The 26424-nt window shown below is 47.8% G+C and overlaps 6 protein-coding genes and 1 long non-coding RNA gene across 15 annotated transcripts; 4 read left to right on the top strand and 3 right to left on the bottom strand.

The window, feature by feature from the left end:
• Window positions 1–18: 18 nt before the first annotated feature.
• On the top strand, window positions 19–3754 carry LOC120284213 (CXXC-type zinc finger protein 1). 3 transcript variants are annotated; one of them, XM_016172809.3, is made up of 5 exons: window positions 19–273; window positions 334–467; window positions 530–1079; window positions 1146–1604; window positions 3537–3754. In XM_016172809.3, exons 1-4 carry the CDS (start codon window positions 256–258, stop codon window positions 1545–1547), a joined length of 1104 nt encoding a protein of 367 aa, XP_016038671.1. In that variant the 5' UTR covers window positions 19–255; the 3' UTR covers window positions 1548–1604; window positions 3537–3754. The 3 variants fall into 3 exon arrangements, with proteins under 3 accessions (XP_016038671.1, XP_044779692.1, XP_039152808.1); XM_044923757.1 differs by having other exon boundaries at window positions 322–467; XM_039296874.2 differs by lacking the exon at window positions 3537–3754 and having other exon boundaries at window positions 322–467; window positions 1146–1822.
• On the top strand, window positions 1964–3754 carry LOC6725532 (CXXC-type zinc finger protein 1-like). 2 transcript variants are annotated; one of them, XM_039296873.2, is made up of 4 exons: window positions 1964–2218; window positions 2276–2409; window positions 2472–3021; window positions 3088–3754. In XM_039296873.2, the coding sequence occupies exons 1-4, from the start codon at window positions 2201–2203 to the stop codon at window positions 3487–3489; spliced, it is 1104 nt and encodes a 367-aa protein (XP_039152807.1). In that variant the 5' UTR covers window positions 1964–2200; the 3' UTR covers window positions 3490–3754. The 2 variants fall into 2 exon arrangements, with proteins under 2 accessions (XP_039152807.1, XP_039152806.1); XM_039296872.2 differs by having other exon boundaries at window positions 2264–2409.
• Window positions 3755–4488: 734 nt separating this feature from the next.
• Window positions 4489–10750, top strand: LOC6725527 (extracellular signal-regulated kinase 7). Of its 3 annotated transcripts, none has more exons than XM_016172812.3 (9): window positions 4489–5013; window positions 5076–5266; window positions 6642–6902; window positions 6997–7187; window positions 7254–7460; window positions 7544–7684; window positions 7749–7845; window positions 7917–8368; window positions 9097–10750. In XM_016172812.3, the coding sequence occupies exons 3-9, from the start codon at window positions 6816–6818 to the stop codon at window positions 10688–10690; spliced, it is 2769 nt and encodes a 922-aa protein (XP_016038670.1). In that variant the 5' UTR covers window positions 4489–5013; window positions 5076–5266; window positions 6642–6815; the 3' UTR covers window positions 10691–10750. The 3 variants fall into 3 exon arrangements, with proteins under 3 accessions (XP_016038670.1, XP_016038668.1, XP_044779691.1); XM_016172810.3 differs by lacking the exon at window positions 9097–10750 and adding an exon at window positions 8505–8879 and having other exon boundaries at window positions 4495–5013; XM_044923756.1 differs by lacking the exons at window positions 4489–5013; window positions 5076–5266 and adding an exon at window positions 5528–5583.
• Window positions 5104–5496, bottom strand: LOC123327376. Its single transcript, XR_006542112.1, has 2 exons — window positions 5412–5496; window positions 5104–5343 (listed from the first exon to the last, which is right to left on the bottom strand). It is a non-coding gene; the product is annotated as an uncharacterized LOC123327376 (long non-coding RNA).
• Window positions 10751–12735: 1985 nt separating the features above from the next.
• LOC120285294 (calponin homology domain-containing protein DDB_G0272472-like) lies at window positions 12736–17100 on the top strand. Of its 3 annotated transcripts, none has more exons than XM_039296869.2 (2): window positions 12736–13732; window positions 15017–17100. In XM_039296869.2, exons 1-2 carry the CDS (start codon window positions 12862–12864, stop codon window positions 17035–17037), a joined length of 2892 nt encoding a protein of 963 aa, XP_039152803.1. In that variant the 5' UTR covers window positions 12736–12861; the 3' UTR covers window positions 17038–17100. The 3 variants fall into 3 exon arrangements, with proteins under 3 accessions (XP_039152803.1, XP_039152801.1, XP_039152800.1); XM_039296867.2 differs by having other exon boundaries at window positions 12738–14943; window positions 15274–17100; XM_039296866.2 differs by having other exon boundaries at window positions 12739–17100.
• A 185-nt stretch (window positions 17101–17285) lies between these two features.
• On the bottom strand, window positions 17286–20370 carry LOC6725531 (synembryn). Its single transcript, XM_039296871.2, has 2 exons — window positions 20136–20370; window positions 17286–20070 (listed from the first exon to the last, which is right to left on the bottom strand). The coding sequence occupies exons 1-2, from the start codon at window positions 20214–20216 to the stop codon at window positions 18430–18432; spliced, it is 1722 nt and encodes a 573-aa protein (XP_039152805.1). The 5' UTR covers window positions 20217–20370; the 3' UTR covers window positions 17286–18429.
• A 180-nt stretch (window positions 20371–20550) lies between these two features.
• On the bottom strand, window positions 20551–26177 carry LOC6725530 (kelch-like protein 5). Of its 2 annotated transcripts, XM_016173658.3 has the most exons (6): window positions 25463–26177; window positions 22924–23967; window positions 22646–22853; window positions 22465–22587; window positions 22159–22395; window positions 20551–20876 (listed from the first exon to the last, which is right to left on the bottom strand). In XM_016173658.3, the coding sequence occupies exons 1-6, from the start codon at window positions 25720–25722 to the stop codon at window positions 20784–20786; spliced, it is 1965 nt and encodes a 654-aa protein (XP_016038665.1). In that variant the 5' UTR covers window positions 25723–26177; the 3' UTR covers window positions 20551–20783. The 2 variants fall into 2 exon arrangements, with proteins under 2 accessions (XP_016038665.1, XP_016038666.1); XM_016173659.3 differs by lacking the exon at window positions 20551–20876 and having other exon boundaries at window positions 20940–22395.
• Between the last annotated feature and the right edge of the window lie 247 nt (window positions 26178–26424).

The raw sequence follows: 26424 nt of genomic DNA, 5'->3' as shown, positions 1-26424 counted from the left end.
AGTGGTGGGCAAGACATCAAAACGGATTTTAAGCGAGTCTGAGAGAATCCGGCTACCTGGGCAATCAAGTAGTCCTGGCGATTTGTGACAGTCGCCCCAGACGAACTGTCAATGCCAGTCGTTGTCCGGAACTTATCGATATCACACTTGACCTTCTGATTCCAAGCCATACCATCTCCATCGCAAAAAAAATTCCCTAAAACTTAATTGACAGATTTGGAGTTGGACTCGAGTTGTCGGAAAGATTGTTGCGAGATGACGGACAAGAAGACCGTAAGTTTCACCCGTTGCACGGCAATCATATTTTTAACTGCAAAGAAGGTTTCCAAACAGGATGAGGAAATCAGGCGGGAGATCGCACGGGAATTCGATTTGCCGGAGCGCAAGTCCAAGATAGCCACCATTCTAAAGCAGGAAGGGCAGGCGTACTGCATATGCCGCTCCTCCGACTGCTCCAGGTTCATGATGTGAGTTGAATGGCCCTTTAGGTCTAGATCCTGCCTATACACTTGTCCCCTTCGCTTTCCAGAGGCTGCGATGGTTGCGAGGAGTGGTACCACGGCGACTGTATAGGGATCACCGAGAAGGATGCTGAGCACATCAAAAAGTACTACTGCCGGCGATGCAAAAAGGAGAATCCCGAACTGCAGACCATATTCCGCCTGGTGGACACCGAACGGGCAGCCGCATCGAACGCCGCCTCTACTAGTCTCAATGCCCCAGGCGTAAGTCCATCGGGCGCTGCGCCTGCTGCTGCACCGGTGGCGCCCGCAACAACCAGCCAGCAAGCGCCGCCACCGACCACTGTGGCTGCGATGCGCAAAAACAACAGCGCCCGAGAACCAAAGGAGTCGGGGCCGACTGAAGTACGCCCACGTAGGAAGCGGAAGAAGGCGACACCCAAGACTCGCAATATCCAGGTGGGCCCGCGGGAGGCCAGTCCGGAGATATTCCTTAATCCGGAGCTACAGGGCATCCGGCAGTGCCACGGACCCAATTGCTGCTCCGAAGCGAGGCCGCAGAGCGAGTACTGCAGCGATGAGTGTAACGCCAATTTTGCCGTCGAAGGCCTCTTTCAGGTTAGTATAATTTTTTTGCCAGACTATGAGTCCCCAAATAAACATCAAAGTCCTTTACACTCTCAGGCTCTGCCGCAACAAATGCAAGATTGGAATATTACGCCCAGCCAGGCCGCCGAGGCAACACGCAAGCTTCTTGCCGATGCAGAAGAGCCCGACATGGACGAGCGAGTGAGAAAACAGCAGGAGCAACTGGCGGAGGTAGAGAAGCAGAGGCAACTGATACAGACACAGGTGAAACAGTACCAGGAGAAGCAGAAGCTATGGTTGCAGCAACAACCACAGCACCTGCAACAACAACACCAGCAGCAGCAGCAAAAAGAGCAGGAGCTACAACAACAGCGGGAGCAGCAGCAACAAGAGTTTCTGCAGCAACTGCATTTGGAGCCACATCATGTGCAGCAAGTGCAAGAGAAAATGCAGCTGTTGCAGCAGAAGTTTTGGCTGCAGCAGCAGTTGCAAGAGTAGCAGAAGACGGCCCCATTCCCACAGAAAACACAAGCCAAGGACTAGCAATAAACGGACATGCAGCAGCAACAACAGTTGCTGCGTCTACTGCACTTGAAGCCACATCATTTGCAGCAACTGAAACTGCAGCTGTTGCAGAAACAGCAGTTGCACCAGCAGCAGAAGAATGCCCAAATCCCACAGAAAACTCAAATTATCTACCTGCAGAAAAAGCCATAGATTTGTAGTCCTCTAATCATAGCAAAAACTAACAATAAACTGACATGCAAGAAATATTTTTGTACGACAATCCAGTAATCTTGACTGACCCCGCCCCGCAAAGTTTATAGTGTCGCATTTCTACTGGCAACCGCATTGGAAATGTCAGGACTTTGAAAAAGATGGAAGCTATGGAGTAAAGTGGTGGGCAAGACATCAAAACGGATTTTAAGCGAGTCTGAGAGAATCCGGCTACCTGGGCAATCAAGTAGTCCTGGCGATTTGTGACAGTCGCCCCAGACGAACTGTCAATGCCAGTCGTTGTCCGGAACTTATCGATATCACACTTGACCTTCTGATTCCAAGCCATACCATCTCCATCGCAAAAAAAATTTCCTAAAACTTAATTGACAGATTTGGAGTTGGACTCGAGTTGTCGGAAAGATTGTTGCGAGATGACGGACAAGAAGACCGTAAGTTTTACCCGTTGCACGGCAATCATATTTTTAACTACAAAGGTTTCCAAACAGGATGAGGAAATCAGGCGGGAGATCGCACGGGAATTCGATTTGCCGGAGCGCAAGTCCAAGATAGCCACCATTCTAAAGCAGGAAGGGCAGGCGTACTGCATATGCCGCTCCTCCGACTGCTCCAGGTTCATGATGTGAGTTGAATGGCCCTTTAGGTCTAGATCCTGCCTATACACTTGTCCCCTTCGCTTTCCAGAGGCTGCGATGGTTGCGAGGAGTGGTACCACGGCGACTGTATAGGGATCACCGAGAAGGATGCTGAGCACATCAAAAAGTACTACTGCCGGCGATGCAAAAAGGAGAATCCCGAACTGCAGACCATATTCCGCCTGGTGGACACCGAACGGGCAGCCGCATCGAACGCCGCCTCTACTAGTCTCAATGCCCCAGGCGTAAGTCCATCGGGCGCTGCGCCTGCTGCTGCACCGGTGGCGCCCGCAACAACCAGCCAGCAAGCGCCGCCACCGACCACTGTGGCTGCGATGCGCAAAAACAACAGCGCCCGAGAACCAAAGGAGTCGGGGCCGACTGAAGTACGCCCACGTAGGAAGCGGAAGAAGGCGACACCCAAGACTCGCAATATCCAGGTGGGCCCGCGGGAGGCCAGTCCGGAGATATTCCTTAATCCGGAGCTACAGGGCATCCGGCAGTGCCACGGACCCAATTGCTGCTCCGAAGCGAGGCCGCAGAGCGAGTACTGCAGCGATGAGTGTAACGCCAATTTTGCCGTCGAAGGCCTCTTTCAGGTTAGTATAATTTTTTTGCCAGACTATGAGTCCCCAAATAAACATCAAAGTCCTTTACACTCTCAGGCTCTGCCGCAACAAATGCAAGATTGGAATATTACGCCCAGCCAGGCCGCCGAGGCAACACGCAAGCTTCTTGCCGATGCAGAAGAGCCCGACATGGACGAGCGAGTGAGAAAACAGCAGGAGCAACTGGCGGAGGTAGAGAAGCAGAGGCAACTGATACAGACACAGGTGAAACAGTACCAGGAGAAGCAGAAGCTATGGTTGCAGCAACAACCACAGCACCTGCAACAACAACACCAGCAGCAGCAGCAAAAAGAGCAGGAGCTGCAACAACAGCGGGAGCAGCAGCAACAAGAGTTTCTGCAGCAACTGCATTTGGAGCCACATCATGTGCAGCAAGTGCAAGAGCAAATGCAGCTGTTGCAGCAGAAGTTTTGGCTGCAGCAGCAGTTGCAAGAGTAGCAGAATTCCCACAGAAAACACAAGCCAAGGACTATCAATAAACTGACATGCAGCAGCAACAACAGTTGCTGCGTCTACTGCACTTGAAGCCACATCATTTGCAGCAACTGAAACTGCAGCTTTTGCAGAAACAGCAGTTGCACCAGCAGTAGAAGAATGCCCAAATCCCACAGAAAACTCAAACTATCTACCTGCAGAAAAAGCCATAGATTTGTAGTCCTCTAATCATAGCAAAAACTAACAATAAACTGACATGCAAGAAATATTTTTGTACGACAATCCAGTAATCTTGACTGACCCCGCCCCGCAAAGTTTCTAGTGTCGCGTTTCTCCTGGCAACCGCATAACACGCTCGCCGGCTGTTGAGTCCCCTTCCCGGCCAGAAGGAGGTTGCTACGCGCCGGGATCGTGGGTACGCCCATGTTTGTTATTGAAAACTAAGCATCAAATATGCATTTATTGACAGCAACCTGTCCGTAAAGGGGTATAGGCTACATTGGGCCAGCTCAACCGTGGATATCATTTACACGGATTACATCAGCATTAAATAATCTAGAAAAGTAGTTAGTTTATTAAATACATTTTCTTATGCAGCTTCCATAGCTATAGGCTTTTTTTAAGATGAAGATAAAGTATTACATTTAGATAGGTTAATATTACTATATACATTACATTACATTATACTCAACATATTTTCAAGATCATATAGGAATAGGCCACCGAGTCCGGATGTTAATATCCGAAACAATGGTTCTGGGTAAATGATATGCACGGCTCACCCGCAGGACTTTGCCGAAGAGCGGGGGGCAACCATTGGAAACGGCAGGACTTTGAAAACGATGGAAGCTATGGAGTAGAGTGGGCATGCAGTAGTGGGGAGCAAGACACCACAAGGGATGTCAGGACACACAAGTGCAGTCGAAATTTCAAGCGAGTCTGAACGAATCCGGCTACCCGGGCAATCAAGTAGTCATGGCTATTTGTGACAGTCGCCCCAGACGAACTGTCGACAATGCCAGTAGTTGTCCGGAACTTTTCTACATCACACACGACCTTCTGATTCCAAGCCAGGAACGTACACTCGTTTTTTCTATTCGATTCCGAATCTTTTATTTTGTAAAATCGTAACGGGAGCGTGAACGCCGGAGTGCCGAAAGATAACAGGATACGATCCATCGCCATATGGACTCGTCTTCCTCCGATACGCATCTACATTCGGTGATCTAATATATGCTTGTAATTCCAATTCCAAAACTGTGCAAATTGAAACGCGCGTGGTCTGCGAGTGAAACATACAAATTGTCAAGTCGCGGCCGCTGATCCTAAGCTAAGTCGGCAGGATAAAATCCACAAGAGCCGAAAAAAAATTTAAGGACTACTTCATGAGTTGGCAGTGGGAAGCCCTGAACGGACGAAGTAGTATAGATATTGTGTTCGGTGGAGCCCAACACCGGAACGGGATCAAGTAAAGATATTTTTTTTCGAGTTTCGTTTCGTGTTCAAGGTCCTGGACTGTACCTACAGGTTGGTGGTTCAAAGCGATATATATATATATATTTATACAATTAATGTGAAACATCCCACAGTTCCGGTTGCATCTTTTGATTCGCGTTGCGTTCGTTACTATATAGTTATTTTTTCTATTTTTATTGTGCAAATTGCCAGTTTACATTCAAGCCACACACACTCACATAACCATCCGACAAGTTGCCGTGCCTCTTCGTCTCCTAGTTAGCCACCATTCTACATATCCTGCGAATCCTGCCTCCTTTTACGGGTAAGTGACGTGCTCCACTTGAAAACTTTTGTGCCAAATTCAATCGCTCCGATTTGGCTGTTGTTTTTGATGCTACACTGGCAGACATAATGTAGATTTTAACCTTTCTCAGTCTATTTGATTTATTAATATATTATATATTTACTAGTTTAAATCATGTGCGCTTGCGCACACTTATGCGCCAGGGTTGCATTTCAAACATTCCAGCGCAAAACTGGAATTCCTTGGAATAACGGCTCCATTCGAGATCAGATTCTTGCGAATTTCGATTTCGAACTCGATTTTTGTTGAACTGTGCTGGCCTTTGCCATATGAGTGTACTTGTGCCTATTTATTTGTTAAACAAATTCATTTGCCATGCTTTGTTGCTGGTTTTCGTTCAGTCAGATTGCATGCCACGTATTTCCATTTGATTGTTTTGCGGCGTTTCTTGCAGCAACAATAATAAAAAGCAACAATAGCTGAAGTAGGCGCAGTAACAGTAATACAGTAGGCATCCCAAAGAGTGGATGTTCGGGAAGATTTGGTGTTAAGCTTTTTATTAACAGTAATAACTATTTTAGAACATATTGGTTTATAGTGATACAAATAATCTGTAAATAATCGCGTTATAAATGAGAGTTTGAAACATCACGAGCTTTACGCATAGTTCTCTGCAGCGAGTGCTCACTGTACAGCCGAGCATTCTTACATGACGTTGCCGTGGGCACTTGAGGGTCCACTGTAGGCATTGCCAGGCCATCCAATTGGGGTCTCGTTTTCGCTTTCGCCTTCTGCCCGATCGATCTAACAATAATTCGGTTTCAATCAGGTCCGCCTCGCGATTTATTTATTCGTTTGCTATTTTTTCCCCGCTTTTTATTTGTGCTCCCGTTATGGCCGTTGTTCCGTTTCCGGTGCACTCGCATGCAGAGAGAGAAAAAGCCATGATCCCTTCTCACAATGATCGAAAAATCTTTGTTAGTAGAGGAGAGTACATACGTGCATATGTACTTTGGCTAATTATAAGCTTTAATCAAAAAGTAATACAGAAATGTTTCAAATATTGAATATCTTAAATACTGAATCTGTTGAATAATTAAGATTTCCTATGCTGTGTGCTTTTAGTTCATTAACTTTATCTCACACATTTCGATTTCATTCTTTCACTGTGGAGTTTTGCACTGTTATTGTTGGCGTTTCATTTTATTTTACATACTTGATGCCGTTTGCATATGGGAGCAAGCACGCGAGGACGAGGGCCCCAGATGCTCCAGTTGGAGCCGCAAAACAACTTGGGCGCGACTGCCACTGCCACTGCCACGCGCAACAGCAACAGTGCCACAGTGAATGCCTGCTAACTGATAACTCTCGCACTCCATCTGATCGTCCACAGTGAAGCTGCCAAGTGGGGCTGGAGTTCTCGTGGCTCTGCCAGAGTCGCAACCAGGCCAACCAGAAACCAACTGCCGGTTACTCAATTAGCAAAAGCGGCCACAAGGATAAGGGGCAAGGATTGGGATAGGGATAGGGATAAGCAAAGGGTACAGGAGAAAGGGAGCACGCTACGATGGCCAACTATCAAGCTGCCCACGCTCAAGAGCGACGCATCCAAGAGCTGGACCAAACTGTGGAAAGCATCTTCGATGTGCGAAAGGTAAGTCAAAAAATTCGTTCTACGGAAAATTATACTAAAATAAAGTCAAGTGATCATGGGTCGAAACGATTAATAACTTCATTGTCTATGCCAGCGCATGGGTAAGGGTGCCTATGGCATCGTCTGGAAGGCCACCGACAGGCGTACAAAGAACACGGTGGCCCTGAAGAAGGTCTTCGATGCCTTCCGCGACGAAACCGATGCCCAGCGCACCTACCGTGAGGTGATATTCTTGCGGGCCTTTCGCTGCCATCCCAACATCGTCCGGCTGTTAGATATCTTCAAGTAAGTTCTTTCCATATGGTATTCTATAATGCGCGTATATATGTTATTCCCGTGCATTTACTCCAGGGCCTCCAACAACTTGGACTTTTATTTGGTGTTCGAGTTCATGGAGAGCGATCTGCACAACGTGATCAAGCGGGGCAATGTCCTGAAGGACGTTCACAAACGATTCGTTATGTACCAGCTAATCAATGCGATTAAGTTTATTCACTCGGGCAACGTCATCCACAGGGACCTCAAGCCCAGCAACATCCTGATCGATAGTAAATGCAGGTAATATTCCACTGACAGCAGCATTCAGTATCATCAGTGGACAGTGGACACCATCTCCATCTATGACATTGCCCTATTTGCAGGCTCAAAGTGGCTGACTTCGGCCTGGCCAGAACCCTCTCCTCGAGACGCATCTATGATGATTTGGAACAGGACGGCATGCTGACTGATTATGTTGCCACGCGTTGGTATCGCGCCCCCGAAATTCTGGTGGCCAGTCGGAAGTGGGTACTTTGTTTAGCTTGCATGAACTTACTGAGACTAGCATGTCCTTTTGCCCTTTACCAGCTACACCAAGGGCATCGATATGTGGGGCCTGGGCTGCATCCTGGGCGAGATGATCAGGCAGAAGCCCCTATTCCAAGGCACTAGCACTGTCAATCAGGTAGCAGAGTATCTATACCACTTCATAGTTATATGTACGTTGCAATATACATTCATATATATTTGCCTCAGATTGAGAAGATCGTGACTTCGCTGCCGAATGTGACAAAGCTGGACATCGCTTCGATTGGACCCAGCTTCGGCAGCGTCCTGCTGAGCAGGAATATCCAACGCGATCGCCGCTATTCGCTGGACGAAATGATGAAGAACTGCTGCGACGACGGTATTTCGCTGGTGAAGGCCCTGCTGGTGCTGAATCCGCATAACCGGCTGACAGCCAAGGCGGCCATAAGGCATCCTTATGTGAGTCGCTTCCAATACGCGTCGGCAGAGATGGATTTCCACATGGACATCGTGCCGCCGCTGAAAGATCATATGCGCTATGACGTAGACCAGTACCGCAACAGTCTGTACGAACTGATTGACCGGGAGACGAGTGGCAGTGCCCGCACGGTCAGCAATTCCACGTCATCCAGCAATCGAGACGAGTTAGCGAAACCCGTGCGAGTCACGAAGCAAACCAGGTGAGCTGCTCTCGAGGATCTTTGGGGGCTTGGGCTGGGCCGGTTGTTGGGAGGAATGGGGGGATGGAGGGCTGGTCTAGTCGTTTGTGGGCCGGCCAGTGGAGGAGCTTTTCTAGCTGCTCGTCTCCTCTTTCAGATTGCGCCGGGCCACCTCCAAAGCCACCAGCACATCCAATCACCGACAGCAGGACACATTCAAGGAGCGGAAGGACTCTTTGGAATCCAGGACAGTTCAGCGCCCAGTGAAGGAGCGACTGCATCGTTCCACGCACCGAAAGGCACATCGCATGCGCCTCAATAAAGGAGATAGCCAATAGAATACTAAGCTTAATCGTCCTCTAAAAACTCATCAATTCCAAGGATCTCTTTGTTTGTGAACCCTATTTATATGTAAAGATATAGGTGTATCTCAGTCAGTATTCATCATTTCTAGCCACAAATTTCATTTAATCATTCATTTAATAGTTTAAATTGAAAATAAATTAGCAGTAAATATGTCTTAAGAAACATATTACATTAATATTATTATTATTAGGTTAACAACATATTCCTGTTTGTGTGGTATGAGGATGTGAATATTCAAAACTGTAAGTGTGCCTTTAGTTAAGTGTAATATTAGTTCCATGAGGGCAGGCCCACTAAACCCAGCCCAACCATACATACTAACATAATTAACAAAACTGCCTGCCGAATCACCAGTGTTCAACTCATCCAAATCCCTCCCCCAGGACAATCAGTGCCAAACAATCGACCACGAGCCCGGTGGAAAGGAAGAAGGAGCCATCTTCCGTCGAGGTGACCCAGTCGCGCAGGAACATTAAGCTGCTGGGCTCCGCACATAAGGCGAAGTCGACGGAGATCAACCGCACGGAGTCTGCAGTTACGCAAGCCTATATTGCTTCTACTCCTGCGGCAGCTGCTCCTCCTGCTGCTGCTGCTGCTTCTGCTGCTACTGCTCCTGGTGCAGGGCGAAAATCTGGTGAAAAATCTGTGCACAAATGCCGACACAACAATGCGGCGATCCAACGGGAATTGGCCGCCGTGGCGGCCGCGGCAGCCGTGGTTCGCCGGAAGAAAAGCACATGGCAACCGCAGGCAAAGTCTCAAGGCAAATTCCACACCGAAGCGAAGGCCCATGCTCAGAATACGATTCAGACCCATAAGGACAACATGAAAGATAGCCCCCCGAGGATGATGCAAAAGTCCCAGAGCCAAATGGATGCTAAGGAGCCAATTCCACAGCATCGGTACTCAAACAAGCTGTGCCAAGAGAAGAAATCCAAAGAGAAACACCACATGCTCTGCATCACAAGAGATACGTTTCCCTCAGATGCGAAGCATCGCCAACACATGGAGATTCTTCAGAGGGAGGAAAGGCGGCAAATGAAACGGGAGCTCGAGCTAAAGGACAACCAGCGCCGCCGCATTGAGGCGGAGAACGATCCCTTGAAGGAGACAACTGAACAGGAGTCCATGACAATCAAGGAGATAAAGCGAAAGGTGTGTGAGCATACTGAGAAGAAGGCGGATGAATCGTTGTCCAAGGGTCAGCATAATAATTCGACCACCTTTGGCACATGCGTCCGCGAACGGATCCATCACCTGGAGCTAGAGATGGAGAAGTGCACGGAGGAGTTGGTGGACTTTGTCGAGTTGAATGCGGATGTGCTTAACTATGCGAACTTAAGTTCGCACCTGAAAAAGCTGCAGCGGTCAAAGGAGAATAATGAGAAGGATGAGGATGACAGAAGACTTCTGCCGGAGGGCATTTGTGGTCCCGGCTCCCAAAACTACAAGATCTTTCGCCAGGAGCAAGAAAAGGAGCGCCAGCGCCAGGTGCAGGAGTTCTTGGCCCGCGACGAGACCAATGAGTACGATAATCTCGATCTGGACCACGCCTACAGAGCTAAGTACTATACAGCATATAAGGAAATAGGGAAAGAACTCAACCCGGCACCGGACAGTGGGGGACGCGATTCCGGATCGGAGCACTCCCCGGGGCGGGACAACGACAGCAAGTATGCCGACTACCTTCTCAAATCAACCCCCCCGAAGCAGATTTGGAAAGATCTGGAGCGAGGGAATGAACTCAATCGGGGGCACAACCGCATATACGAGTTGTTTTGGTTGGAGGAGCGCAGGGAGGAGGAAAAATATCGCCGGATGTTGGCCCAGAATGACCAAGAAGAACTCCCAGTTCACCGCCTCGGGCCGTGCCGCCATCGCCACCACAAACCCAACCAACCAAATGCTCGCTTTGATAACTTGAGGCCCGCGGAGGACGACATTCAGGAGGCGGACTCATCGCCGGAGAGCAACTGATATGTCCTTGAATATTTGTCCCAGTCTTGACGCAATATACATACATATATTTTGAAACGGGAATGCAATGAGTGAAGATTTTCTTTGTCGTAGAACGTTTCTATCTATCTTGTATCTTCTTTTGGGTTTATAAAGACAGAACGTTTCTTCGTACAAAAAGCCGCCTTGAGGTCGGCCTTTATCACTCTGGCTCAATATTAATAGGTAACATTTAGTTTCAAAGGACTGCGAATAGGAAACTAGGTGGCTTGGTTGGTTTAGCAAGACCTTGATTGATTTATTTTATTGTTAAGCTTAGGATAGCCGTACATTTAGACTCGCACACACATCAACGACACAAAATATTACTATGTTTTGATGCATATAAGTTGATCTACTAGTATCATCGCTATAGCAAATTGAACACAATAAAGCTCTATATAGGATTTCTTGTATATAGATCAAAGACAGGTAACTTTTACAAAGTTTTGGAATTATTCCTTTACCCTATTATGCGGAATTTACAACATAGATTAGACATGGACATGACAATGTGAGGATGGGTGTGTGGTTGCATGGTCGTGTCGATATCCAAAACTTGAAGGCTCCTCAAGTGCTCCTCACTGGCTTCTCAATTACATAACAATCACATGTAACAAATAGGATTTAAGATTAGGGTCAGCTTCTGCGGACCCTTGTCAAAGGAGATCGGGTAATGAGATCCCTCGGTTGCGTTCTATTGAGCCTCCTTGGTGGGCGAGATCTGTTTAGAGCGCTGGCCAGCCGATTTCTGTGGCGCTCCAGCCTGTCATGGTATCTGCTCGAGTGCTGGTTAATTTCATCAAAAATCGAGTAGCGAGTTTCAGGTCTCTGTGCAGAGTGGTGTTTCGAACAAACCACTCGCAGCCGGTGATAAGTCTTGCTACCTTATTTTGAATGGCCTGGATTCTTTTGATTTGGCTGTCGCATGCCAAGCCCCAGATTTGGCACCCATACTTCCAGTTTGGTGCTAAGATCTGTTTGTAAATGGTCAGCTTGTTGGATAGCGACAATTTACTTCGCGAACAAAGTAGCCAGTAGTGCTTCGCCACCTTAGCACGTAGGCGTGTTCTGATGTCGGTCACATGCTTGGAAAATGTGAGTCTGCGATCCAGAAGCACTCCAAGGTACTTTGCTGCGTTCGGCTGTGGTACGGGGGCTTCCTCGATGTAGACGGGCGGTGGCGTTCTCCGCTTTAAAGGTATGCAAAGTCCTGGATACCATCGGCTGCGTCCGAGAACCGGTATGCAAAGTCCTGGATAACATCGGCTGCGTCGTGCTCGCATCGGGACCTGTAGGTGACGCACACGTCATCGGCAAATGTGGTCAACATAGATTTCCCGTAAAGGCTTACATCCGGCTGCGGCATGTCGTGGCTATACAGGCAGTAGAGCAGGGGGCCGAGGACACTACCTTGTGGAACACCAGCTGCCACGTTGTGCTCGGTGGAAATTGCTGAATGAAAGCGCACGGCGAACCTCCTTCCTTCCAGGTACGATTTTAGCAACCCAAAATATGGGATGACGTCATGTCCTGGTGCTTTGTTGTTACTCTGGCGCACAATGACTTCGGCTACCTCGCAGGGTTCAAACGGCGTGATTGGCAGATCCATTTGAAGCGCTTGGTTCTGCTGGTCCTGAGTTTCTTCAACCTGTTGCAGGCTGGCAAGCTTGAATGGTTGAAATCGCTCGGCGAGTCTATTAAAATGAAAAGTCGTCCTAGTTTATAGTGTGGGCGTGTATATAAAAGAATTCAGATTTGGTTTACGTTCGCCTGTGTTCATCTGCTCCGTACTTCCAGAAATTGGAAGACCCCGATCGATTTGGAGGCGGTATCTCAGTCAGTATTCATCATTTCTAGCCACAAATTTCATTTAATCACAATAGTTTAAATTGAAAATAAACTAGCAGTAAATATGTCTTAAGAAACATATTATATTAATATTATTATTATTAGGTTAACAACATATTCCTGTTTGTGTGGTATGAGGATGTGAAAATTCAAAATTGTAAGTGTGCCTTTAGTTAAGTGTAATATTAGTTTCATAAGGGCAGGCCCAATAAGCCCAGCCCAACCATACATACTAACATAATTAACATAACTGCCTGGCGAATCACCAGTGGTCAACTCATCCACATCCCTTCCCCATTACAATGAGTGCCAGACTGACCTATTACCCGGTGGAAAAAAGGAAGAAGGAGCCATTTTCCGTCGAGGTGACCCAGTCGCGCAGAAACATTAAGCCGCTAGGCTCCGCACATAAGGCGAAGTCGAAGGAGATCAACGGACCAGATCCTATTGCTTCTGCTCCTCCTGCAGCTGCTCCTCCTGCTGCTGCTCCTGCTCCTGGTGCACAACGAAAATCTGTGCACAAATGCCGACACAACAATGCGGCGATCCAACGGGAATTGGATGCCGTGGCGACCGCGGCCGCGGCAGCCGTGAGTCGCTGGAAGAAAAGCCCCGGGCAACCGCAGGCACAGTCTCAAGGCAAATTCCACACCGATGCGAAGGCCCATGCTCAGACTGCGATTCAGACCCAGAAAGACAACATCAAAGATAGCCCCCCGAGGATGATGCAAAAGTCCAAGAGCCAAATACCGATTGCACAGAATCGGTTCTCAAGCAAGATTTGCCAAGAGAAGAAATCCAAAGAGAAACACCACAGCATGCTCTGCATCACAAGAGATACGTTTCCCTCAGATGCGAAGCATCGCCAACAGATGGAGATTCTTCAGAGGGAGGAAGGTCGGCAGATGAAACAGGAGCTCGAGCTACAGGACACCCAGCGCCGCCGCATTGAGGCGGAGAACGATCCCTTGAAGGAGACAACTGAACAGGAGTCCATGACGATCAAGGAAATAGAACGAAAGGTGTGTGAGCATACTGAGAAGAAGGCGGATGAATCGTTGTCCAAGGGTCAGCATAATGATTCGACCACCTATGCGAACGTTAGCTTCCACTCTAAAAAGCTGATCGGATCGGCGCATTCTTCCATTCAGACCCAGAAGGACAACATCAAAGATAGCCCCCCCAGGATGAGGCAAAAGTCCAAGAGCCAGATGGATGCTAAAGCGCCTATTCCACAGAATCGGTTCTCAAACAAGATGTGCCAAGAGAAGAAATCCAAAGAGAAACACCACAGCATGCTCTGCATCACAAGAGATACGTTTCCCTCAGATGCGAAGCATCGCCAACAGATGGAGATTCTTCAGAGGGAGGAAGGTCGGCAGATGAAACAGGAGCTCGAGCTACAGGACAACCAGCGCCGCCGCATTGAGGCGGAGAACGATCCCTTGAAGGAGACAACTGAACAGGAGTCCATGACGATCAAGGAAATAGAACGAAAGGTGTGTGAGCATACTGAGAAGAAGGCGGATGAATCGTTGTCCAAGGGTCAGCAAAATAATTCGACAACCTATGCGAACGTTAGCTTCCACTCTAAAAAGCTGATCGGATCGGCGCATTCTTTCATTCAGACCCAGAAGGACAACATCAAAGATAGCCCCCCCAGGATGAGGCAAAAGTCCAAGAGCCAGATGGATGCTAAAGCGCCTATTCCACGGAATCGGTTCTCAAGCAAGATTTGCCAAGAGAAGAAATCCAAAGAGAAACACCACAGCATGCTCTGCATCACACGAGATACGTTTCCCTCAGATGCGAAGCATCGCCAACAGATGGAGATTCTTCAGAGGGAGGAAGGTCGGCAGATGAAACAGGAGCTCGAGCTACAGGACAACCAGCGCCGCCGCATTGAGGCGGAGAACGATCCCTTGAAGGAGACAACTGAACAGGAGTCCATGACGATCAAGGAAATAGAACGAAAGGTGTGTGAGCATACTGAGAAGAAGGCGGATGAATCGTTGTCCAAGGGTCAGCAAAATAATTCGACAACCTATGCGAACGTTAGCTTCCACTCTAAAAAGCTGATCGGATCGGCGCATTCTTCCATTCAGACCCAGAAGGACAACATCAAAGATAGCCCCCCCAGGATGAGGCAAAAGTCCAAGAGCCAGATGGATGCTAAAGCGCCTATTCCACAGAATCGGTTCTCAAACAAGATGTGCCAAGAGAAGAAATCCAAAGAGAAACACCACAGCATGCTCTGCATCACAAGAGATACGTTTCCCTCAGATGCGAAGCCTCGCCAACAGATGGAGATTCTTCAGAGGGAGGAAGGTCGGCAGATGAAACAGGAGCTCGAGCTACAGGACACCCAGCGCCGCCGCATTGAGGCGGAGAGCGATCCGAAAAAGCTGATCGGATCGGCGCATTCTTCCATTCAGACCCAGAAGGACAACATCAAAGATAGCCCCCCCAGGATGAGGCAAAAGTCCAAGAGCCAGATGGATGCTAAAGCGCCTATTCCACAGAATCGGTTCTCAAACAAGATGTGCCAAGAGAAGAAATCCAAAGAGAAACACCACAGCATGCTCTGCATCACAAGAGATACGTTTCCCTCAGATGCGAAGCATCGCCAACAGATGGAGATTCTTCAGAGGGAGGAAGGTCGGCAGATGAAACAGGAGCTCGAGCTACAGGACACCCAGCGCCGCCGCATTGAGGCGGAGAACGATCCCTTGAAGGAGACAACTGAACAGGAGTCCATGACGATCAAGGAAATAGAACGAAAGGTGTGTGAGCATACTGAGAAGAAGGCGGATGAATCGTTGTCCAAGGGTCAGCATAATGATTCGACCACCTATGCGAACGTTAGCTTCCACTCTAAAAAGCTGATCGGATCGGCGCATTCTTCCATTCAGACCCAGAAGGACAACATCAAAGATAGTCCCCCGAGGATGAGGCAAAAGTCCCAGAGCCAGATGGATGCTAAAGCGCCTATTCCACGGAATCGGTACTCAAACAAGATGTGCCAAGAGAAGAAATCCAAAGAGAAACACCACAGCATGATCTCCATCACAAGGGATACGTTTCCCTTAGATGCGATGTATCGCCTACAGATGGAGCTTCTTCAGAGGGAGGAAAGGCGCCAAATGCAACGGGAGCTCGAGCTAAAGGACAACCAGCGCCGCCGCATTGAGGCGGAGAACGATCCCTTGAAGGGGACAACTGAACAGGAGTCCATGACGATCAAGGAAATAGAACGAAAGGTGTGTGAGCATACTGAGAAGAAGGCGGATGAATCGTTGTCCAAGGGTCAGCATAATGATTCGACCACCTATGCGAAAATTAGCTCAGATGAGAAGCATCGCATTCAGATGGAGATTCTTCAGAGGGCGGAAAGGTGGCAAATGCAACGGGAGCTCGAGCTAAAGGACAACCAGCGCCGCCGCATTGAGGCGGAGAACGATCCCTTGAAGGAGACAACTGAACAGGAGTCCATGACGATCAAGGAAATAAAACGAAAGGTGTGTGAGCATACTGAGAAGAAGGCGGATGAATCGTTGTCCAAGGGTCAGCATAATGATTCTACCACCTATGCGAAAATTAGCTCAGATGAGAAGCATCGCCTACAGATGATGATTCTTCAGAGGGCGGAAAGGTGGCAAATGCAACGGGAGCTCGAGCTAAAGGACAACCAGCGCCGCCGCATTGAGGCGGAGAACGATCCCTTGAAGGAGACAACTGAACAGGAGTCCATGACGATCAAGGAAATAGAACGAAAGGTGTGTGAGCATACTGAGAGGAAGGCGGATGAATCGTTGTCCAAGGGTCAGCATAATGATTCGACCACCTATGCGAAAATTAGCTCAGATGAGAAGCATCGCCTACAGATGATGATTCTTCAGAGGGCGGAAAGTTGGCAAATGCAACGGGAGCTCGAGCTAAAGGACAACCAGCGCCGCCGCATTGAGGCGGAGAACGATCCCTTGAAGGAGACAACTGAACAGGAGTCCATGACGATCAAGGAAATAGAACGAAAGGTGTGTGAGCATACTGAGAAGAAGGCGGATGAATCGTTGTCCAAGGGTCAGCATAATGATTCGACCACCTATGCGAACGATAGCTTCCACTCAAAAAAGCTGATCGGATTGGAGCATGCCCCGGGACAGGACAACGACAGCAAGATTGCCGACTACTTTCTCAAATACACCCCCCCGAAGCAGATTTGTGAAGATCTGGAGCGAGCGAATGAACTTAATCGGGGGCACGACCGCATATACGAGTTGTTTTGGTTGGATGAGCGAAGGGAGGAGGAAAAATATCGCCGGATGTTGGCCCAAGATGTCCAAGAAGAACTCCCAGTTCACAGCTGCGAGTCGTGCCGCCATCGCCACCATAAACACAACCACAATGCTCGCTTTGATAACTTGAGGCCCACGGAGGACGACATTCAGGAGGCGGACTCATCGCCGGAGAGCAACTGATATGTCCTTGAATATTTGTCCCAGTCTTGACGCAATATACATACATATATTTTGAAACGCGAATGCAATGAGTGAAGATTTTCTTTGTCGTAGAACGTTTCTATCTATCTTGTATCTTCTATTGGGTTTATAAAGACAGAACGTTTCTTCGTACAAAAAGCCGCCTTGAGGTCGGCCTTTATCACTCTGGCTCAATATTAATAGGTAACATTTAGTTTCAAAGGACTGCGAATAGGAAACTAGGTGGCTTGGTTGGTTTAGCAAGACCTTGATTGATTTATTTTATTGTTAAGCTTAGGATAGCCGTACATTTAGACTCGCACACACATCAACGACACAAAATATTACTATGTTTTGATGCATATAAGTTGATCTACTAGTATCATCGCTATAGCAAATTGAACACAATAAAGCTCTATATAGGATTTCTTGTATATAGATCAAAGACAGGTAACTTTTACAAAGTTTTGGAATTATTCCTTTACCCTATTATGCGGAATTTACAACATAGATTAGACATGGACATGACAATGTGAGGATGGGTGTGTGGTTGCATGGTCGTGTCGATATCCAAAACTTGAAGGCTCCTCACTGGCGTCTGTCATAGATAGACTTTGTAGTTCGTTTAGTTAGATTCTAGAGCTATAGTTAGTGTTACACACATGCAACATCATTTGTAATAGAAAACTGGAAATCGGAATAAGAGCCTTCATTTGAGTTCATTCCTAGATTCTAAGTGTATAATTGGAATTTTATAAATACATACATGCACTTAACTATTAAAATGAAAAGTCGTCCTAGTTTATAGTGTTGGCGTGTATATAAAGAATTCAGATTTGGTATACGTTCGCCTGTGTTCATCTGCTCCCTACTTCCTGAAATTGGAAGACCCCAACGATTGTTTTGCATTTAGTTATTTGTTCAAGCCGTACGTTATGGGATGCCATGGTATCAACTCTAAAAGTGAGAACAATTCGCGGGACAACAAAACAACAAGGAAGTGCATAATAACTTAATAAGAAAAACGTCCTACTCATGGTTAAAGAAATTCTGTAAAAGTTGGGAAACCGAACTTATCTACGAATTGAAGCTAATTGGATCGATTATAATTATTTAAGCTAAATGGCATTTAGACAAAAGCTGATCACTAAAATCAAAGCCAGATTAAATCGTTTTTGGTTAACAAGTTGTAGGATATAATGAGATGTTCTCGAATATGTGGTATAAAATATATAAATTATGTAAAAAAACAATCCTAAGCCAATCTGCTTTTTGAACACATTCGAAGCTACATTCGACAGTAAGCTTATGGAATAAATGCAGAGTTTAGGGTGATTTTTTGGTAGCTATTTGGAAGTTGTGCCATAGCAGATCCCGCAATACATTTGTGGCTTAGGTTTTCCGCTTCTGGTCGAGCTGCTGCTGCGGAAGCTCCTCCTGCAGCTGAAGGATGTGTTCCAGCGGCTGCGGGCGCCCGTCCTTGTCGATCATCGCCGGCTTTACGATCCCGCCCTGACGCAGCTGTTCGATGAGATTGACCAGCTGCATAGCCTCGTATTCCTTCTGCTCTTCGCTAATGTCGTCTAGATGCGACTTGCTGCGCGGCTCCACGCAGCCAAGGACTGGATTGATGCCCTGCTGCTGCTGCTTGTACTCCTCGGTGTCGCTGTCCTCGCTGTCGGAGGAGTAGTCGGTGCCCTCCACTCGCCGGCAGTCGAGTATGCCCCGCTTGGCAAAGAGCCCGGCTGCGTTGCCATAGCCCGTATATTTGATCATCCTGCCGACATTTTCTTTGCACAGTACGAACAGCAGCTCGGCGGACAGATCTCGCAGGATCATCGCGGGCAGTGTAAGGAACCGGCACAGATGATTGCGCAGCTCCTGACCAACCTCAGGTCGTTGACTAACGTCCCTCAGCGGCGGCAGAATCTCCTGGCGCAAATAGTGACGCATAACTCGATCGCTGCGCGCACATTTCACCAGCACGGTCAGCACTGGGGAAAGCAACTCATGCGAGCTAGCCTCGGCCTCCTGTTGGGCCAGAGATTGCCGTAAGTAGCGGAGCAGCACGTCCAGACTCCGAACATTGCGCTTTGCGAAGCACTGGGAGCAGCACTCACGGGGTTTGGCTCCCGCTCCAGCTTCTGTATCTTTTTCCTTCTCGTTGTCCTGCTCTCTTTCCTTGTGCGACTCCAACTCGGCATTGGAGCAGCGCAGGGTGAGTTCTGTCAGGCAGCTGCCGGAGATGTTTGTCAGCAGATTGATGGCGTGTGTGACGACGGCGCGATCCTTTTCAGTGGCCAAGTCGCCGAAACGCAGGAGCAGCTCCCTCAGCACTCCCGTCAAATGCAAGCTTTGAATTTCGTATTCGTTGGGACTCTTGTCCGGAGCACTGGTCACGTTGAACATCACCTTGAGCAGTTCGCAGATGATGTTCAGCTGCTCCTCGCCAACGGACTCTTCGACCAGCTTGTCGTCCAGCCACTTGGTCATGTAGGTGAGGCCATTCAGATCGATTTGGAGGCGAGAGCGCGCCGCCGGCTCCAATGCAGTAAGCAGGAAGAGGAGCTTCATGTCATAGTACTCCAACGCACAGGGATGTCGCATTGAGGACGCCACCCTCTTCAGGATTGCATCCAGGCAGTGTTGCCGCAGGCACTGACGTCTGCAGTCAGAGCTCTGGTAGACCAGGTTGCACAGGCACTTGAGTGCTTCGGCAATCACTTCCGATTGGGCCTGGCTGGGCTCCAGCTGGGGCTCCTTGCTTTCCTGCTGTTTAAGCTCGTCCGGTGTGGCTGGCAGCTTCAGTGAGCCGGCTTCAATCCTAGCCAGCTTCAGCAGGGTGTTAACCTCCTGTTCGATGTAGTTTGTCTGCAGGCTGAACTCGTCACGCGTTAGAATCCTCACCGTGTTTAGACACTGCGTATGCAGATGACTAAGCCGCTGGTCGTCTAATATGCCAAAGATGGCCAGCCAGAGTTCGTGCCACAGGTTGTCCGTGCGGAAACTGTCGAAGACCAGCAGATCCGCATTCTAGGGCGGAAGGAAGGGTATTTATTCTGGCTGAATCTTCGGGAGAAACCGCAGGCAGTGCTCACCTTCGTGTTGAATTCGTCCAGGATGGCGGGAATGTGGTCCGCCTCCTTGGCCTCTAGTCGTTTTAGGTGCTCCGCTTCCATGTCGCCAACGGTGGCCGTTCAAAGCTCTCGTTGAGTTCGCTTTTTAGGTCGTTTAAGTTAATTTAATTAATTTTTATAATTTTCGCCAATGTGACCGCGCCTTGGCCGTTCTAATATACTACGCGGCGTTGCCAGATATCTCAACCATCGAAGGCCAACTATCGGTACGCCCTTACCACTAATATTCTAAAAAAACAAATCGTTTTCCAATCAGAAAGTTTGAAAATTTAAATATATTATTTCAAATTTTTGAAATACCTATTAAAAAGAACAATCTCCGCTAAACCGCCAAAAGAGTATTATTTGATATGTTCGATTTATCAAATACAGCGAATAACCGTTTAATTTTCGATTTTATTAGAAAAAATACATATCCAGTGTATACATTTCGCAGTGTATGTTTTGTGTAAAAATATATATATGTGTAAATATAAAATAATACGTAATATTTGGATTGTTTTTTTTTTTTTTGTTTTTTAACAAGTTTTCTTATGTTTTTTTTTTTTTTTTGTAGCTTGGCTTAAATGTTTATAGTTTGCTTTGTTTGTTGTCTTGTCTGTCTAGCATTTACATGTTATAGTAGTCGACAAACTCGACAGATCTGGGACGCCTATTATAGCAGATTGGATCCAATCTCACTGGCTTCCACTTCTTCTTTTTCTTTATTTTTTAAATGCAATCGAAGGGAAAGGGAAAAGAAAGAAATAAAAACATAATAAACAATTAGAAATGAATGCTCGCTGTACGCACACACACATCTAGTATTTACTAAAAATAATATCGGTACAAAATGACGATGCAAAAGTCGAAATTAATCATTCCATGGGATAAGTATTTACTAACTAAAACTAAGCAATTGCAGTTGTCTTTTTGATTGTTTTCGTTCGTTTTTTTGTTTGTTTTGTTTTTCTAATGGTTTCGCACACTTCACATGCAAAAATGAGCAATTTTGGTTTTTTGAATTTTGGCTTGGCGCAGTCTTGTCTAGGATATAAGTATGTGTATACGATTTATGCATATGGAATGTGTGGGCCCGTCACCAGTGCGAGCGAGATGGCGTGCAGTGTGTGAAGCGTACGACACCATGGGGTGTGAGTGGGATGGAGAATTTTAGAAACTAGGGTATCGTGTAAAATACGTTGGTTAATTACAGCTAGGGATCGATTTTAGATTGGAACTGGAAGCCTCGCAACATGCACTTCTTAAATCCTATGAGATTTCACAGATTTGTCTTTTTTTATTTACTAATTTGTAGATTTAAGCCGAAAAGTGCAGAGTTATGGGGGGAATACTGGGTTGGGGTGTGTGCCGAAAGTGGGTGAGTTCTGGGTGTATGCCATACCACAGGGAATCATGTCAGAACACAGACGAGAGCGAGGCGAGGCGAGGTGAGCTGCAGTTTCAAACTTGCCGGGTTAGGGAACACGAGCAACAACCACGAGCAGCTCACAGCAACAGTAACAACAACTACTATAGAACGGGGGCAGTGTTCTCTCGCTAAGTGTATCGCTTTCAGACCACGCTACCTATAAAACTACTTTTGATTATAGCCTTCTAAAGTCTCTTACTATCTACAAGTAAATGGAAATGCTTTATACATGAACTAGTAAATTTGGGAAAATAACTTTTCTAAATGTGGAATGTTTGGATTTTTAAGATTAATGCAAGAAAGGTATAAATCTACAGTTTGTGTGCAGCATTAACTGTTGAGCGAAACATCTTGACAAATTTACTAGCATTAAATGCAATTTATAAAGCTCTACCCAAATAATGGGTATCAAATAGGAATTTCGGTACATCTACGATCAAATACAATACAGTATAAATTTGGCTGGGTGGTAAATGCAAATCGTTTCCAAAAAGCTGGCCCTTCTATCCGAAATAAGCGATGCAATTAACGAGCCTACACTGCAACCGAAAGTGGATTGGGTTTAGACTAAACTGTAGCACTGGGCGGCGGCTGTTGAGCCGCCGGCGGTATGACATTCGGGATCGCCACCACACAGGCGCCGGCCCTTGCGAAAGCCATAGGCGCCAGCTCGTTCCATCCATTCCGCACCGGGTCGTACTCCTCGACGCTCTTCAGCGCATGATTGCCATCGTAGCCGCCGACGACGATCAGGCGATCGCCCAGCAGGGCACAGCCGATCGCGTCCCGGCCCAAGGCCAGTGAGCAGATCTGTGGAATGAGATGACATCGATTAGAAGTGAGGAGATGAGCCAACCCCATAACCCAATCCCAGCTCACCAGAGTCCAGGTATCGGTGGCTGGGTCGTAGCGCTCCACCGTCTCCGTGCGGCAGACCATTGGATTGCTGGCCGGACAGTCGTGGCCACCCAAGGCGTACAGGAAACCATTGGCCACCGTCACCTGGTAGGGCTGGTTATTAAGAGAAAGGCCATTAAGGATATGCACACATGGTACTCACGCCCACGCCGCCGCGTCTCCTGTTCATCGGCGCCAGTAGGCTCCATTTGTTCGTGTGCGGATCGTAGCACTCGATGGAGCGATGACAGACGGAACCATCACGTCCGCCCACCGCATACAGGCGACCGCCCAGGACAGCCACGCCGGCGGTGGAACGCATCGAGGACATGGGCGCCACATAGCTCCAAGTGCGCGCAATAGGATCCCATCTGGAAAATGTTTACTCAGTTGCACAATTATACAAATATGTACATATCCATCAATTCATTGCCCTCTCACCTCTCCACGGTGTTCAGGTAGCTCCAGCCGTCGTGTCCGCCCACCGCATACAGTGGACCCTCCAGCACCGCCACGCCCAGTCCATGACGGGGCGTGGCCATGGCATTGAGCGGTGCCCAGGCCATTGTATTCAGGTCCAAACTCTCTACGGTGTTCAGGGTCTTTAGCCCGTCACGTCCGCCCACTAGGATCAGTTTATCCTCCATGACAGCAGCGCCGAATTGCAGGCGACGACCGGTCATGTGCTTCCACGGTGTCCACTTGTCCAAACGCGGGCAATAGCTTTCGATGCTGATGGCGCCCTTGTGGGCATCCATGCCGCCGACGGCCAGGAGACGACCCACCGTGGATTTGCGCGGCGTTGTTCGCTCCGTGGCTATCCGGGATCGGCGCTCGGGCATCAGGTGCCACTTGAAGGCCTCCATAACCAGCTGCTGGCACTCGTTGGCATTGCACACGTTCTCCACGTGGTCCATGATGAACGCTGGCTGCAGTAGGGGCAGTCGCACCAGGGCCAACAGCTCCGGTATGTGCTGCTCACGGGCAGCGGAATCGTGGCGCACCCACGACATCAGACTGTGAAAGACATCCTGCTCCGAGGGCACATTGAGATCATCGCTGCTCAGCAGCTTGCCCAACTGATCGGCGTTCAACTGGAAGAACTCCTGATTCTGGCACACCTGCATGAAGTACTGACAGGTGTAGGCCTGCGCCAGACGCAGCAGCGTCGTGCAGCTCTGTTGCTCCGCAAAGAAGGCGAACCCAAGGCAGTTGGATGGATGCAGCTGACGGGCCAGGAAGTTGCAGCAGGCGGTCACCACGGCGTTCAGCTGCAGCAGACAGGCGGTGGCCAGCAGCGTCTCCACGGTGTCCTCGCGCATCTCAATGAATCCGGTGTAGCAGTACTGGACCAGCAGATGCAGTGCATCGCCGTGCACCTCGCCGAGGGTCACCTCCTGCTCCTTGGTCTCGCGCAGCGATCCCGTAAACATGGCCGAGAAGTAGGCGCTCGACGCCGATAGCACCAGGCGGTGGGCGGGCACCCTGAAAGAGCAAAGTGAAATCGTTGAATTGTGAACACTTTCGCAAGAGTTAACCCAAAGAAACATTAGCTCGTGGTGTCACTACTTTCGTGACCGCAACTGTGGCCGCTCGTGGGTTCTTTTCCCTTTGTTTACCATGGCACAGATCGACAGGTTTTCACGATCCAAAACCGGTTGAGTGCAGCGAAATCAAATAGAGCTGCAACTACTGCACTCGGATCGCGAATCGTTGTATCTGTATCTTTCCATGCTGCAGTTGTTGTCTTTGTTTCTTGAGACGGTTACTTCCCTCTCAGTTGCGTTGCATCGCCATTGTTCCACGAACAAAAACAAAATCTACATAATGGGGACCCTCTGTTTCTCTTTCTCACTCTTTGGAGCTCGAAATTGGGAGCTCTTTTGCTCCGTCTTTCTCTTCCTCTGCACCGTTGCAATAATGCGCACAGCAGCGGTCACAAGAGAAGGACATTCGGTGTGTAGATCAAGGATATTTCACTAGTTTCTTAGAAACGGATAAATGCAAGTAATTTGCTATTTTTTCACTTAGCCAAGTTTACTTCCAATTAAGTTTATCCAAATCGATATCATTATTGATGTAATAAACAAATGGTCTGCTTATCGGCACATTTGCTGATAAGCAAAACAAATTTTGAACGGCCCAGACATAAACTATAGTGTAATTCCAAACAATGCAAAAATAAACGATGAGAAGTTTAAAACTCGATCGATTGTCAAAATATTTCCAACAACTGAGCATAGAGTATTAGCCAATCCTTCTGGATCGGTTTAAACTTTGAAATCTAAAGCGTACTCTTATAGATGGACAGCTAATTCTGTAGATATGCAGTTACTGTCAAAATAATAAAATTCACTAAATTAACTTTGTGCATGCTCACTGAGATAAGTGAATTTAAGCCGACCTAAAATGAGCAATTGTGCAAATAGAAATTAAGTATGCACTCAAAAGTGAAAACCAGATGTGTTAAACTTTTTTCCTTGCAATTATTTGTAAAGCAGCTGTATTTTAATTTCTTGGTTGCTATTATTGTGCCCGCAGCTGCATTTCCTGGTGGTGCGTGGTGCTACTATCTTGCGTGTGAGTGTGCACTGTTGGAATTGCGTTGGGGACAACACAAGACAACACAACCACAACAACAAAAAGCAAAGAGAGCAGACAAAGAACCCAAGTGAAGGTCAGCTGGGGCAGGAGGAGGGGAGGGCGGAGGTGGGTTAGGTGGTGGACGGGATGAAGGGAAAGCGGGAGGAAATCGCTAATGAACTTTCCAATTTGAAATGCCATATTCCATTCCTTTGTCTCCGTGGAAAGGGCATGGGAAATTGGCATTGGAAACTAGAGGTTCCATGATCCCGATCCCCGCTGCTTACCGACCATCGTTTCCAGCGATTGGAAAGCCGAAAAGCCGAGTTCGAACATCGATCGTAGTGAAGGAACACCAGGAATCGTAGTTCCAGGATCAGAATTAGAGTGCTCTCACCTCTTTCCATCGATGCCAGCGATTAGGACCACATCGCACAGCTGCTGGCTATCCACGTAGAGCTGCATCCGTTTGAGTATGTTGTCTGCATGGTCGCGGCACCGAAAGAACTCATCCTGGCTGCCCGCCGAGTTCAAGCTTCCCAGGCTGTAGTCCCGCGACAGCGATTCCAATGTGTTGTCCGCCAGCATCGAGATGTGCCCGGATGTGGAGGCTGTCGAGTCCCGGCTGGGACTCTCCTTCTGGTTCACCGCCGACATGGTTCTTCTTCTGTTCTCGCTTTGCGCTCCTTTTCAGCGAGACGTCTGCATCGGATCACTCGCTGGAAGCAACTGGCTGGCGGCGGATGGCAGAAGGCGGATCGTGGATCGCGGATCGGTGGGGCCGATGGAGGGGGTGGCGCTGAAAGGTGGCTGCAACGGTAATTTGCAACAAAGAACGCTGCCTCTTGCCACAGTGCGCGTTCGTGTTTGTCTGGTGTGTTGGTGTCGCCTCTGCTCTATTCCACTCGCGATCTTTAAATCGTTTCAATTGACCGCGAATTGCGTGCTGGATCTGTAACTGTAAATCGCTTATCAAGCTGCCCGAGCGCCCGTATCTGTGTGTTTTTTTTTGCGTTTAGTTTATGTGTTTATATACAAATTTCACAGCTGTTGTGACACACTCTGGCAACACTGAGTTGATATATTTATTTTCTCACAGTGTGACCAAAATGCATTCACATCCAAAAATACCTTCAGTATATTTTGTTTCAAATATTTTTTTGAGGGGATTCCCATTTAATTTAGATCGGTTAAATAAATATTTTTCAATTAATGTATTTCAAAAATTGGAGTAAAGTCTAAATAAAATAAATCTATTTTACAAAATTTAATTGAGATACAAATAATTCGCTTATTTATACAACCTTTTGCAAGATAAGTAATAACACGTCATTTTATGCATTATCTTAATAATAAAGA

Source organism: Drosophila simulans, chromosome X, assembly GCF_016746395.2.
Source record: "Drosophila simulans strain w501 chromosome X, Prin_Dsim_3.1, whole genome shotgun sequence".
Classification (NCBI taxonomy): domain Eukaryota; kingdom Metazoa; phylum Arthropoda; class Insecta; order Diptera; family Drosophilidae; genus Drosophila; species Drosophila simulans.
The sequence above is the reverse complement of the archived record's forward strand: the minus strand, read 5'-3'. Positions and strand labels throughout refer to the sequence as shown.